This window comes from Enhydra lutris, unplaced genomic scaffold (genome assembly GCF_002288905.1).
Source record: "Enhydra lutris kenyoni isolate GAN:26980312 unplaced genomic scaffold, ASM228890v2 scaffoldscaffold111, whole genome shotgun sequence".
In the NCBI taxonomy this organism is placed as follows: Eukaryota; Metazoa; Chordata; class Mammalia; order Carnivora; family Mustelidae; genus Enhydra; species Enhydra lutris.
In genome coordinates this window covers 995,617-1,007,743 of record NW_019154195.1, presented here as the reverse complement: position 1 = coordinate 1,007,743, position 12,127 = coordinate 995,617, and the positions used below count along the sequence as shown (strand labels likewise).

At 55.9% G+C, this 12,127-nt stretch overlaps 1 protein-coding gene across 1 annotated transcript; it reads left to right on the top strand.

Annotated features, from left to right (window-relative positions):
• The first annotated feature begins 8,378 nt into the window (after window positions 1-8,378).
• Window positions 8,379-11,591, top strand: LOC111139620 (zinc finger protein 784). The gene is made up of 2 exons (XM_022491947.1): window positions 8,379-8,480; window positions 9,680-11,591. Exons 1-2 carry the CDS (start codon window positions 8,379-8,381, stop codon window positions 10,574-10,576), a joined length of 999 nt encoding a protein of 332 aa, XP_022347655.1. The 3' UTR covers window positions 10,577-11,591.
• The last annotated feature ends 536 nt before the right edge of the window (window positions 11,592-12,127 follow it).

Genomic DNA, 12,127 nt, shown 5'->3' with positions numbered 1-12,127 from the left:
TTTTTTTTTTTTTTTTCCCCTTAAGATTTTATTTGTCAGAGAGAGAGAGAGAGCTCCTCTCCTGAAACACCTGGCCCGTTTTTGAGTGGAAGGGTCTCTCAACGGCAGGGAGGAGGCCTGGAGGGCTGAAGAAACCAAGGTCGGGAAAAGCTCAACAATGTGCTCCCGTGACACAACATCCGCAGTCCACTGGACTCCCATCATAGAACCCCAGACCCGGGGTGGGAGAAATGGGCTTCTCACAGCTGTGGAGGCCGGGAAGGCTACGGTCAAGATGCCAGCGGATTCAGCGTACAGATTCACAGACCGCACCTTCTCTCTGTTGTCCCCACACGGAAGGGACAAGGGAGGTCTCTGGGGTCCGTTTTATAAGAGCACTAAACCCATTCCTGGAGCCTCCGCCCCCATGGTCTAATCGATTCCCAGAGGCCCCATCTCCTATGTGGGAGGCCACGGTTAAGGCTTGAGACGGGGACCAAACCAGGCCCTGACTTGTGCCTCCTTTAAAGGCTGAAGAGCCGAACAAAAGGCTTAGGTCGATAAAGTTGAGTAGCACCGAGAAAGGGTCTGTGCTATGCGTTGCGCACTCGCCTACGTGACTTCCCACACGTTTGCTAGTCAGACAGAGACGATTTGGCCAGGGTCAGAAATTCTTGGCTGGTCTTGCTGTCCTTGCACGGGCTATAGACTACACCATTGCAAGACTGTGCTGTGCTTACATAAACTATGTCTTGAGTGGCCTTGAAGTCAGTACATCTGGCACTAGAAGGTCTGCTATTGATGTCTAGGAAATAGATAATGGGAAAGCTTGAAGGATTTTCTGTGCTTGTTGCAAACTCTTTAGTAATCAACTAAAAATAGACACTTTTCTTATGATTGTTTCTGTTAGCTATAAAATGCCTCGCAGCCTTGAATAAAATTGGCACTAATGGACATCCTCCTTGGTGCTCCTCCTGCCCCCATCTCTTTGTCTCTTAATTTCTTTTCAGCATCCTCTTACCCTCACGTTCCTGGTCGATTTGTCGCGCCAGCCGCGACACTCCTAATACTGTCACATTGGGGATTAGGTTTCAACATATGAATCTGGGGTGCGGGGGAGGGGGAGACACATTCTGTCTGTGGAAGCAGTGAAGCAGGCACACGCGCAGTCTTCACCCCAGCACCTGGGGCTCTGACGGTGAATATGGTCAGACACTGCTCCGTCTACATCCCCCAACTTAACGCACTTACCAAGAATCTGGAAAGCAGCTGTGGTACAAAGGGCAAGAAAACAAAGCTGATGGATGAGGTGGGTGCTTCCAGGGCCGTGCGGAGTTCAAGTCCCAGTGGGAGGTGCTGCGGGACCTGAAGGGAAAGGCCGTTGGGTGAACCCGAAGACACCGGAGCTCGGAGAGGATGTAGGGAAACCGGAACCGTCAGACATCGCTGGTGGGAACAAAGAATGGTGCATTTCCTCCATAAGTTAAAGATGACAACTTACCATGTGGCCCAGCAGTTCCATTTGCCGAGAGATACTCAACAAAACCGAAAACCTTTTTTTTTTTTTGTATAAAAAAGGTTTATACAAAACCTTAAGCCTGAGTGTTCAGAGCAGCATTATTCCTAAGAGCGAAAAATGGAAAGAAACGAAAGGCCCACCACGGCTTGAGAAATAGATGAATCCTAGGCGGTGGATCCATTGCATGGGACACACCGAGCCAAGACAGGCCCAGCCTAGAGAACGACCGTCCTTCACGCAGCCGGGGACAGTGCCAGCGGGGGACATCAACAGGTCCTTGCTGGAGGGACTTCGACTATACGCTGCACCTCACGGGAGGGTTCTGAGCTCGGCAGCGACACCACCGTGTGAGGGCTCTGGGATTCCTCTGAAACTAGTGGCCTGAGGTCAGCAAGAGAGAAGCCTGGGGGCGAGGGGAGCTGGAGGCAGGCAGGAGTCAGAGGATGCTTTCTGGAGGAATTAAGTGGGGAAAAAACCAGCCGCATTCCCTGCAAAAGGTTACTCTGAGCCCGTCCTAGCAGCCCGAGGTATGAAATGCTGATGGGCCCGGGTACAAAGTAGGCACAGAGGGGGCCGGGGGCCGAGGGAGGGGACCGGCGCTGCAACGCGGGCCTGAGAAAGAATGAGGTCCGAGCCCGGGAAGGTGGGCTTCGCAACCATGCCCGTTTGCAGGGGGAAAACTGAGGCTCCGAGAGGGAGCGGACACCGAAAAAACACACCGCATCCCTCCTGCCAGGAGTCAGTCCCGCCACAGCTTCCGTGCGGCCTTCGGAGGCCAGGTCCCTTTCCCACACCCGCTTTCTTCCGCCCCGCCCACCGCGGCCCTTCCTGCCTCCGCTGGCCTCTCTATGGTTGGTTTTTTGTTTTGGGGTTTTTTTTCCTCCTCCCGCCCTTCTACACACAAACATCTCCTCTCGTTTCCCTCCCGGCCCGGCTGCTCTATCCGCCGCCACCCTCTCTATGGTTCTACACGGTGCCGGCTCTTCCTCGAACTAACTCCGTCCTGGCCGTCGTCCTCTCGCGCCCGTCGAGGCGAGCTGGGACGGTCTCTCTGGTCCGGCTGGGCGGAAGTGGCGGCCACTGGGAGAGCGGCCGTAAGGAAGTCCCGGGCAAGGAGGGACCGCGACTTCCAGGGAGAGATCCTGGGGAAGAGGCGCGCCGTCCGGGCCCTCCAGGAAAACGCTCCGGCCGGAAACACGCGGCCCCAAGAAGAAGGGTCCGCTTCCCGCTCGGGCCTCCCCGCGCGGCGAGGAGCTGGGATCCCAGAAGGATGGCAGGTCACATGGCAGGAGGAGGCAGGTCCTCGGGGAGGCCTGCGGGGCCCTCCCAGTCGGCTCCTGCCAGTCACTTAAGAGGGGGGAGAGGATGGAGCCGGGTCAGGCCCGAAACTCCTGAAAACACTACGTCCACTTGCAAGCGTGGGGTGGCGCCGCCGCTGTCACCCTTCAGGTCTCGCCGCTGGTGGGACTCGATCTCGTCACGAGCGCGCGCGCACCTCGTTCCGGCCGTAAAACGCCGCGCTCGCCGCTGTGTGAGGCGCGGCCCGCAACCCGGGGTCGGCCCTGCAGCCCCACGCCGCCGACGCTGGTCGCGGCCGGCTGCGGGCTCGTGCGCAGCCCCGGCAGGGAGGGAGGGTCGTCGGCTCCCGGAGCACGGCCGCCCGGCCGGACCCCCGCAACCAGGGCCACCCGCGGCTCGCTCGTTCGCAGGCCTCCTTTAACGAGCGTTCCTGGGAGCCGGCAGCGCCCCAGGCGCCGGTGTGGGTGCCGCAGAGGCAGCGGGAAGTGCGGCCGCCCTGGTCGCCACCTTTACTTATTATTATTATTATTTTTTTTAACTTATTTGAGAGGGACACGTGCAGGGGGAGGGGCAGAGGCAGAGGGGGAAGCAGGCTCCCCGCTGAGCAGAGAGCCCGAGGCGGGGCTCGATCCCAGGACCCTGAGATCATGACCTGAGCCGAAGGCAGAGGCTTTAACCCACGGAGCCACCCAGGCGCCCCTCGTCTCTGCCTTTAGAGAGCTTCCAGTCGGATGGGAATTTTCCATGGAATTAATGTGAGATTCTTAAAAATCAGATTTTTAAAAATCATCCTCAGGCTCAAGGGGCCCCTGGCTGGCTTGGTGGGAAGAGCGTGCGGCTCCCGATCTCGGGTCGGTAGTTCGGGTGCACACTGCTGCGGAGATTACTTCAATAAGAAAGGAACAAACGGACGTCGTCTGCGGGCTCCCCCAACCCCGCGTTTGTTACGGAAATTTACAACCAAAGAGAGAAGGTGGAAGAATTGCCTAGTGAACGTCAGGTGCCTACCTTACAGGCGTGTCAGTTTGAAACGTCAGCTACAGTTTGAGCCGAAAAGATCATGTTCGGCGCATTCTTTTTTTCAACAGCTTCGTTGAGCTGTAACTCACATACCATATAACTTACCCGTTTCACTGATGACTCGATGGTTTTCAGTATATTTACAGATATGTGCCGCCATCAGCACAGTCAATTTTGGAACATTTCATCACGTCAAAAATAAACATTGTACCCTCTAGCTGTCACTCCTCTCTTCCCTCAACCGCACTCCACCCATCCTCTGGCCCTTAAGGGACCAGGAATCTGCATTTTTTTAAAGATTGTATTCATTTATCTGTCAGCGAGCACCAGCAGGGGGAGCGGCAGGCAGAGGGAGAAGCAGACTCCTCGTTGAGCAAGGACTCCTTTGCAGGACTCGATCCCAGGACCCTGGACTCATGCCCTGAGCAGAAGGATGACGCTCAACCAACGAGCCACCCCAGGCGTCCCTCTGCTTTCTGTCTCTGTAAATTTCCCTGTTCTGGATATCTTGTCTGAATGGAATAATAAAATGTGTAGGGTTTTGTGTCTGGTTTTTCTCACCGAGCATGTTTTCAAGCTTCATTCATGTTTTAGCATGTATCAGCACTTCATTCCTTTTTGTGGAATAAAAATTAAAAATCTATTTTATGGATAATATATGTCCATATATTAATTTCCACATAATAAGTACATTACATGTTTTTTACCCGTTCATGAGTTGATGGACATTTGCATTGTTTCCACCTTTGGCTACTATGAATAGTGGAGCTGTAAGCATTTGTTTACAAATTTCTGTGTGGACAAATGTTCTCCTTTCCCTTGGAAACCTCCCTGGGAGTGGAATTGCTGGGTCCTGTGGTAAACCTAACAGCCAATTCATTTAAGAAGCAGGAGATCCAGCCCACCAAGGAGAAATGATGTGCTCACAGCAGGGACAGAAAGAAGCAAGACTAGACCCCACGTCTTCCGACTCCAAATCCAGGGCTCTTTCTGCCATTTTTAGCGGGTCCATGTAGCCAGACTTCTAGCATCAGATCCTGAAATATCGGCTGCTAATGTACTGCCAGCCCACGAGGGACCCAGGCAGACAGGGGAAAAGGCAAGGAGTCCACGTCTGTTGAGCACCAGCTGGTTCCAGGAATTACGCCGGACCCACAGCATTCTCCGTGTGCTGTTCTCCGTACAGTCCCACCAAGTAGCATCATGCTGCCCGCTTTGTGGACAGCAGCTGGGGTCTGAGAAGACACATCTTGCCCAAAGTTGCATAGCAAGTGGATCAATGAATCCGAACCCATGGTTGTCTGACTTGAAAGTCTGTGGTCACTCCACTGAACTAGGTCTCCTCTGCAAATAGTTGTCTCTACCTCTCATACCCAAATTCTACTACCTGTGTTAACTGAGCTACTCCTTCAATCACTCCTTTGTTCATTCACCCGCCATTCGCTGAAGCCTTCTGAGAACGCAGAGCTGACATGGACCCGGCCCACAAGACAGGAGAACAGAGGATGAGCTCTATGCTAGATACGGGATCATGAATTATCTCACTTAATAGAAGGAACCTCGATGAAAAACCATGTCACACCCACCAGATCGGCAAAAAATGAAACTGGACTAACAAAGATTAATAACGACTTCAAGCAATAGGAGCTCCCACTCACTGCTGGTGGAAGTTAGTAATCATTACAGCTGATCCTAGTGCCTACGTCACACTTCACACAGAGCGGCTCGTTTAATCACCATAGCACCTAGCACTTAACCGTGTTAAGTAAGTATTATTATCTTTGCTTTACAAATGAGAAAACAGAAAGGGCTACCTTTCTCATTAGCCACAGCAGGTATCTACAGTGCCTAGGACTCATGACACTTTTAGGGGCCCATGAGAAATATTTTAATTTTGAAATCAGAAGAAAAAAGAATGCAACCCAGCCTAGTTTATGTTCCTCTTTACACCAACACAGTCATAAAATTTAATTTTAAACGCATTTTTTGAAATGAAGGAGCCACAAAGGGCAGAAATCCTGGGGCCGGCGAAAGCACTAGAGACGGTGAGTGGTGAAATAATTTACTCAAGAGGGGCGTGGCGGCGCTCAGGCTGTTGAGCATCCAGCTCTGAATTTTGGCTTAGGTCATGATCCCAGGGTCCTGGGATTGAGCCCCGCATTGGGCTCCTTGCTCGATGGGAAGCCTGCTTCTCCCTCTCCCTCTGCATGTGTTCCTTCTCTCGCTGTGTCTCTCTGTCAAATAAATAAATAAATAAAATCTTTTTAAAAAATAAAATAAAAATAAAAAGCAACTAAATAATACAGGTGGGAGTTGAAGATGTTAAATAGTTTTTAACCAAGCAAATCAACTTCCAGTGATATAATACAGAGAAAGCCCTCTTTAGGGTTCAAGGAAACATGAGCAAGAATACTCCTGGCAGTACTGTTTGCAATAATAAAAAGTTGGAGCCAACCCAATGCCCACCAAGAGGAGAATGAAAACATGTAACGGGACATGATCATCAGTGGGGTGTTATGCCGGCATCGACATCAGCAGTTGCTAGACTAGAAGTATCCATGTACACAAATATAAAAAGGGGAAGAGAAAACAGAGAACGTTAGACTGAAATTATATCACTTATTAGAAAAATTTAAAGTTTTTTTAAAAAGATTTTATTTATTTGACAAAGAGATCACAAGTAGGCAGGGCGGGTGAGGGGAGCAGCCTCCCTGCTGAGCAGAGAGCCAGATGCGGGGCTTGATCCCAGGACCCTGAGATCACGACCTGAGCGGAAGGCAGAGGCTTAACCCACTGAGCCACCCAGGTGCCCCTAGAAAAATTTTAAGGTTTTTTTTTTAGTTATCTCTACACCCAATGTAGGACTTGAACTTAACGAGCCCAAGATCAGGAGTTAACATGCTCTTCTGACTGGGTCAGCCAGGCACTCCTAATTGATTAGAAAAACAATTATTTCCTTAAAGGTTTTATTTATTTACTAGAGAGAGAGCCTGAGCAGGGGGGAAGGGCAGAGGGAGAGGGAGAAGCTGACTCCCTGTTGAGCATAGGGCTGGGTCCCAGGACCCGGGATCAGGATCTGAGCCCCCAGGAGCCCTTATTACAAAAAGTTTACAGCACACAGAACAACAACACACTTGGTTTACGCAGAGAACAAGGAAGACATGCCTAGGAACGACGAACAGAAGATACAAAGTCTAACCTCGGGGGAGGGCGGGGGAACGGGTGTCGGGGCGCAGGCTGGATCGTATCTGCAATGTCGTGTCTTTTAAGCTTATTGGCGGGTCTGGGCAGCTGTTCGTATTACTGGTCCCTTTTCTTTTCTTTTTTTAAGATTTTATTTATTTATTTGACAGAGATCACAAGTAGGCAGAGAGGCAGGCAGAGAGAGAGAGGAGGAAGCAGGCTCCCTGCTGAGCAGAGCTCGATGCGGGGATTCGATGCGGGGCTCGATCCCAGAATCCTGGGATCATGACCTGAGCTGAAGGCAGTGGCTTTAACCCACTGAGCCACCCAGGCGCCCCTACTGGACCCTTTTCATACAGAAACCGTTTCTGAGGAGATCGGCGCAAGTGTCAGTAGGGGCGGGTGAGGACAGACCCCGTCTGTGTATCAGTCGAGACGGAACCCGGTGCACCCGGGGCCATGAAGCGGCGGCCTTCAGCTCGTGCCGGGATCGAGCCCCACCTCCCGCTCAGCGAAGCGCCTACTTCTCGCTCTCCCTCCGCCTGCCCTTCTGTCAAATAAATAAATTTTTTAAAAAATAGCTGGCGCCCCCAGCAGTAGCAGCACGGTGGCTCGCGGCTCGGCAGAATCCAGCCCTCCCCGACGCTACACAACCGCTAGCGTCCCCGGAGGCCGGCACCAGGACGGCGGGTGGTCGGGCGGACGCTCTGGAGGTCGGGCGGCCAGCGGATCCCACGCGGGGACGGGCGCGGGGAGCTGGTGAAGGACCCGCAGGCTCCCCCGCGAGCTGAAGGGGACGCGGCTTCCTGCCCCGGACGGTCCCGGGGGAGGAGAAGCGGCAGGTTCCAGCGGCGCTGCCCGGGCGTCCCCAGCGCCCCCGACGCGGCCGCAGGGGCGCCCCGTACCCCTCTTCCCACCGCCGCCCGGTTTTACACCCGACACCGCGGGCACGTGGCCCGAGCGGAGGTGGGCTCTCCACACGCACCGCCCTGGGCTGTGCGCGCTCCAGGCCCGCGGGGCCGCGGCTGGCCCAGGACCTGCCGTGGAAGCCCCCACGCCGGCCACCTTCGCACGGCCCCCCGGGGGCAGCGACAAGACCGTGTGGGGGTAACGCGGGAGAGGCTCCGGCGGGAGTCGGCGGATGGCCACGGCCTGCGGATGCTGGTGAGCGGGAGGGAAATCCGGACTGGCCGGGGCCACCTCCGCGCCCCACACCGGCTCCGCCCTCCGTAGCCGACAGGTGGGAAGAGACGCGGCCCTGCCCTCCGGCGGGCGGGGCGCGGCCGCCGCAGGGCCACGCCCCTGCCCTCCCGTGTGCGCCTGCGCAGCGCCGCTGACGGGGGCCCGAGCCCCGCCCCCTCCCGCAGCGACCACGGGCATGGGGGCGGGGCCTGAGCACAAGATGGCCGCCGCGCGCCCGGAGCCCCCGAGTCCGAGCTCAGCGGCCCCGGAGCCGCGATCCCCGGAGACGCCGGACGTGGTGCGGGCGGGGAAGGGGCCTCGGCCGGGGACTCGAGGCGGGAGGAAGTCTCGGGGCAGGGGGCGGGGCCGGGGCGGGGCCTACAAGGGCTAGGCGGGGGAGGTATTTAGGGCTCCGGGTCTGGGGGCGGTGCTTCTCGGGGTGGGCGAGGGGCGTGGCACAAGGAGGAGCCTATGAGGAATGGAGGGCGGGGCCTGGAGGGGCGGGGCCAGAGGAGGGGGTTGGGTGGAACATCTGGGCGGGAGATGAGTCCAGGGAGAGATCTGAGATTGCGTTTGTGTAATGAGGGGGCGGGACCTCCCGAGGGGCGGGGCCTCAGTAATTCTGGGGCTAGTGGACTTGGGTGGAAGATTGGGAAAGTGACCCTGAACGGCAAGGGTGGATAGTTATGGTCGGAAGACCCACGTTGGAGTGATTCTGCAAGAGTCTGAGTGACGTGTCCCGAATGCCTAAGGGAAGATTTTAGGGGGGAGGGATGACTGCTCCAGGTGACTTTGGAGCTTTCCCCACTCAGGACTGGAGAGTAACAACAAACATTTCCTGAGCTCGTACTTCAGCTCAGTAGGTAGGGAGGTGAACCAAGCAGATAAGGACTGTATTCTCTTGGAGCTCGCAGTCTAGAGGAGAGACAATAAAACGTATTTATTGTGTTACATGCTATAAAGGAAATAGTGAGCTGATAGAGTCAGGGGGGTAAGGGGGGCTAAATTTAGATGAGAGAAGTCAGCTGTGAGCCGGCTTATATTTACACTGGGGTCAGAGACAAGCAGCAGCCAGATCATGATGGATATTATGATGACGGTTTTGGATCTTAAGTGCAGTTGAAGCCATGGGAGTGTTTTGAGTGGGAAAATGACGATCCAATTTCCATTTTCAAAAGGTCATTCAGGCTGCTTTGGGGAAAGAGCAGGCATAGAAACGGGTTCTGCTCAGGAGGCTTTTTCAGTTGTCAAGCCAAGAAATAACTGGCTTCTAACTGGGGTAGAAGAGGGAAATGGCTGCATTTGTGATGTGCTTGGGATAGGAGTGAAGTCTTGAGAGAGATACTGCAGAATCCTGGAGGATGGAGGGCAGGATCTGGAAATTGAGGGGCCCAGTATGCTACAAAGGAGATGGGTGTTTTAATAAGTGGGCGTGTTGGGGAGGCCCTGTGGGAGAGTCCACAGGCTCCTGGTTTTTTCTCCCCCCCACCCTCCCAGGTCCTGGTGCCTGATGATGGCCGCCCCACCACACCCCCGAGTGACCTCATCGAGATCCAGGTGGTGAAGGTGACAGACGCCACGCTGGTGCCTGAGCCCCCGGAGCCAGGTTCCCTCCACTGTGCCTTGTGCCCAGCTGCCTTCCGGCTGGTCTCTGAGCTTCTGTTCCACGAACATGGCCACCTGGCAGGGGCGGAGGGCGGCGGGCAGGGTGGGGACCCCAGCCGGTGTCATGTGTGTGGCCACAGCTGTCCGGGCCCCGCCAGCCTCCGCGCCCACTACAGCCTGCACACGGGGGAACGGCCCTACCGCTGCCCCCTCTGCCCCCGGGCCTTCAAGGCCCTGGCGCCTCTGCTGCGGCACCAGCACCGACACGGGGTGGAGCCAGGGACCTCTCAGAGGCCTCCGGAGGTGGCTGCGGCTCGAGAACAGAGGCCCGGGGTGCCCCAGGAGAGGTCGGAGGTGGTGATGGCGGCGGCGGCGGCGGGCGCTGCGGTGGGGAAGCCTTTCGCCTGCAGGTTCTGCGCCAAGCCTTTCCGCCGCTCCTCTGACATGCGCGACCACGAGCGGGTGCACACGGGCGAGCGGCCCTACCACTGCGGCATCTGCGGCAAGGGCTTCACGCAGTCCTCAGTGCTGAGCGGCCACGCGCGCATCCACACCGGGGAGCGCCCCTTCCGCTGCGCCCTGTGCGATCGCACTTTCAACAACTCCTCTAACTTCCGCAAGCACCAGCGCACCCACTTCCACGGGCCGGGCCCAGGGGTGGGGGTGGGGGACTCTGGCAGCCAGCAGGCCACAGGGGCCGAGGGGCCAGGGAGTGGGTGTGGGCCAGGAAACACTCTGGAAGAAGGGCAAGGGGAAGGGGCCAAGGTGAAGGTGGAGGTCGACCAGTAGGCCGGGAGACCAGGGCTGCGGGGGCATTGACACAGGTAGTAGGAGGCAGATTGCGGGGGAGGGGGGGACAAGGAGGCAGGAGAGGGGAGATTGGGGGAGATGTGACAAGAGCTAACGGAGATGGCCATGAGCAGCTAGTGCGGGAGAACACAGGGAGACCCAGTGTTGGGACCCCCACAAACCCAGACAGCATCTCCATGAGACTCAGAAAGGCACAGACACCACCCGGTGGATGCCCAGCTAAGTGTGAGGACTGTGGGCTGGATGTCACTGCCCAATCGGCCTGCTCGTTGGGTGCGCTTGTGCAAGACACGGCTTGTCCCCACAGAGCCTGGGCACTAGGGAGGGAGCCAGGGTTAAATGGAAGGGGCAGAACCAGGGTCTGCCCTGGTGTCTCTGGGCTAGCCCATCATCTACAGAACCCTGGACGATCTTGGGGCCTAGGGTGGGCCAGGATGGAATCTTTTGCCTACCTCACTGGATTGCACTGAACCTGGGATGCCTACCCACCCTCAGGCAGAAGACACTCACCAGGTCCTCCGTAAAGAGACTCTGGGATCCCATCACCTCGAAGCCAGAGGGTCCCCATGTCCTAGCCGAGAGCACTCAAGCCTCAAGGATGTAAGCCTGACCGTAAAGATCTTGACTCCAAGAGCTGCTCCTGGCTCCCATGGTGGTCCCTCCTTAACCCACCGACTCTGAAGCCACAAAAAAATTCCGGACAGCAAACAGCCACCTAATCTCCCCCTTATAAGGCTTTAGGTTCAGAGCCCATGGCCCCCAGAGCTCCAAAGTAGCCTCAGGTTTCTCTGATTTCCTCCACTCCCGATCTGAAGCAAACAGCTTAATGCCTGACCCAAGGCTACCCCAAGAAAGGGCTGAGAGATGGCAGCATGGTGGGCTGGCCTGTGTACCGCGGGTGTGGGATGAACTGAGTCACTGTGGTGGGCGTGAGAGGAGGACCTGGGAGCTGGAGGTGGGGAGCCTCCAGTTCTACTATTAAAGGACTTTCTGAAGGGTCTCTCTCTGTCAGTCTTGTGTTTGGAGGGTGGAGGTAGAGGGTCTACACTGTGGTCTCGCCACGAGGAGGGAACTGCAGCCTCTCTCTTTCCAAAATTGCTTTCTCTTCTTTAGCTCTCTACTCAGAGATGTTACATGGTTCAGCTGTGGCACCAGGTTTAGGGAAGCTTGGCAAAATGAAGGGACTCGTGTGACCAGTACACCTATCACGAAGGGAGAGCTCTAGATAGGCACACCTTCCTGCTCACCCAACACCTCCCACAGGATATCCCTTAGGCAGGTCAGAACACCAGCAGAAGTCAGTTTCCTCCAAAGAAACACCTGCATTTCCTATCATTGGCATCACCACCCAAGCTAGAGACCTGGGCAAGTTCCTGAAGCCTGCCTCCCTCATGCACTCATCTAATCCCTATCCTCAGCCCTTTCCCACTGTTGGGCCAATTCAGTATCTTTGGAATCTGAATGCTTTCCATCATCAGTACTCTTGTAGGCCAAGCCAACACCGGCCTCCCATTTGGGTGACTACCCAGC

Coding starts and splice junctions, on each gene's coding strand:
- LOC111139620 (XM_022491947.1), top strand. CDS start 8,379: ATGGGGGCGGGGCCTGAGCACAAGATGGCCGCCGCGCGCCCGGAGCCC. Junction 8,481..9,679: donor CCCCGGAGACGCCGGACGTG/GTGCGGGCGGGG, acceptor CCACCCTCCCAG/GTCCTGGTGCCTGATGATGG.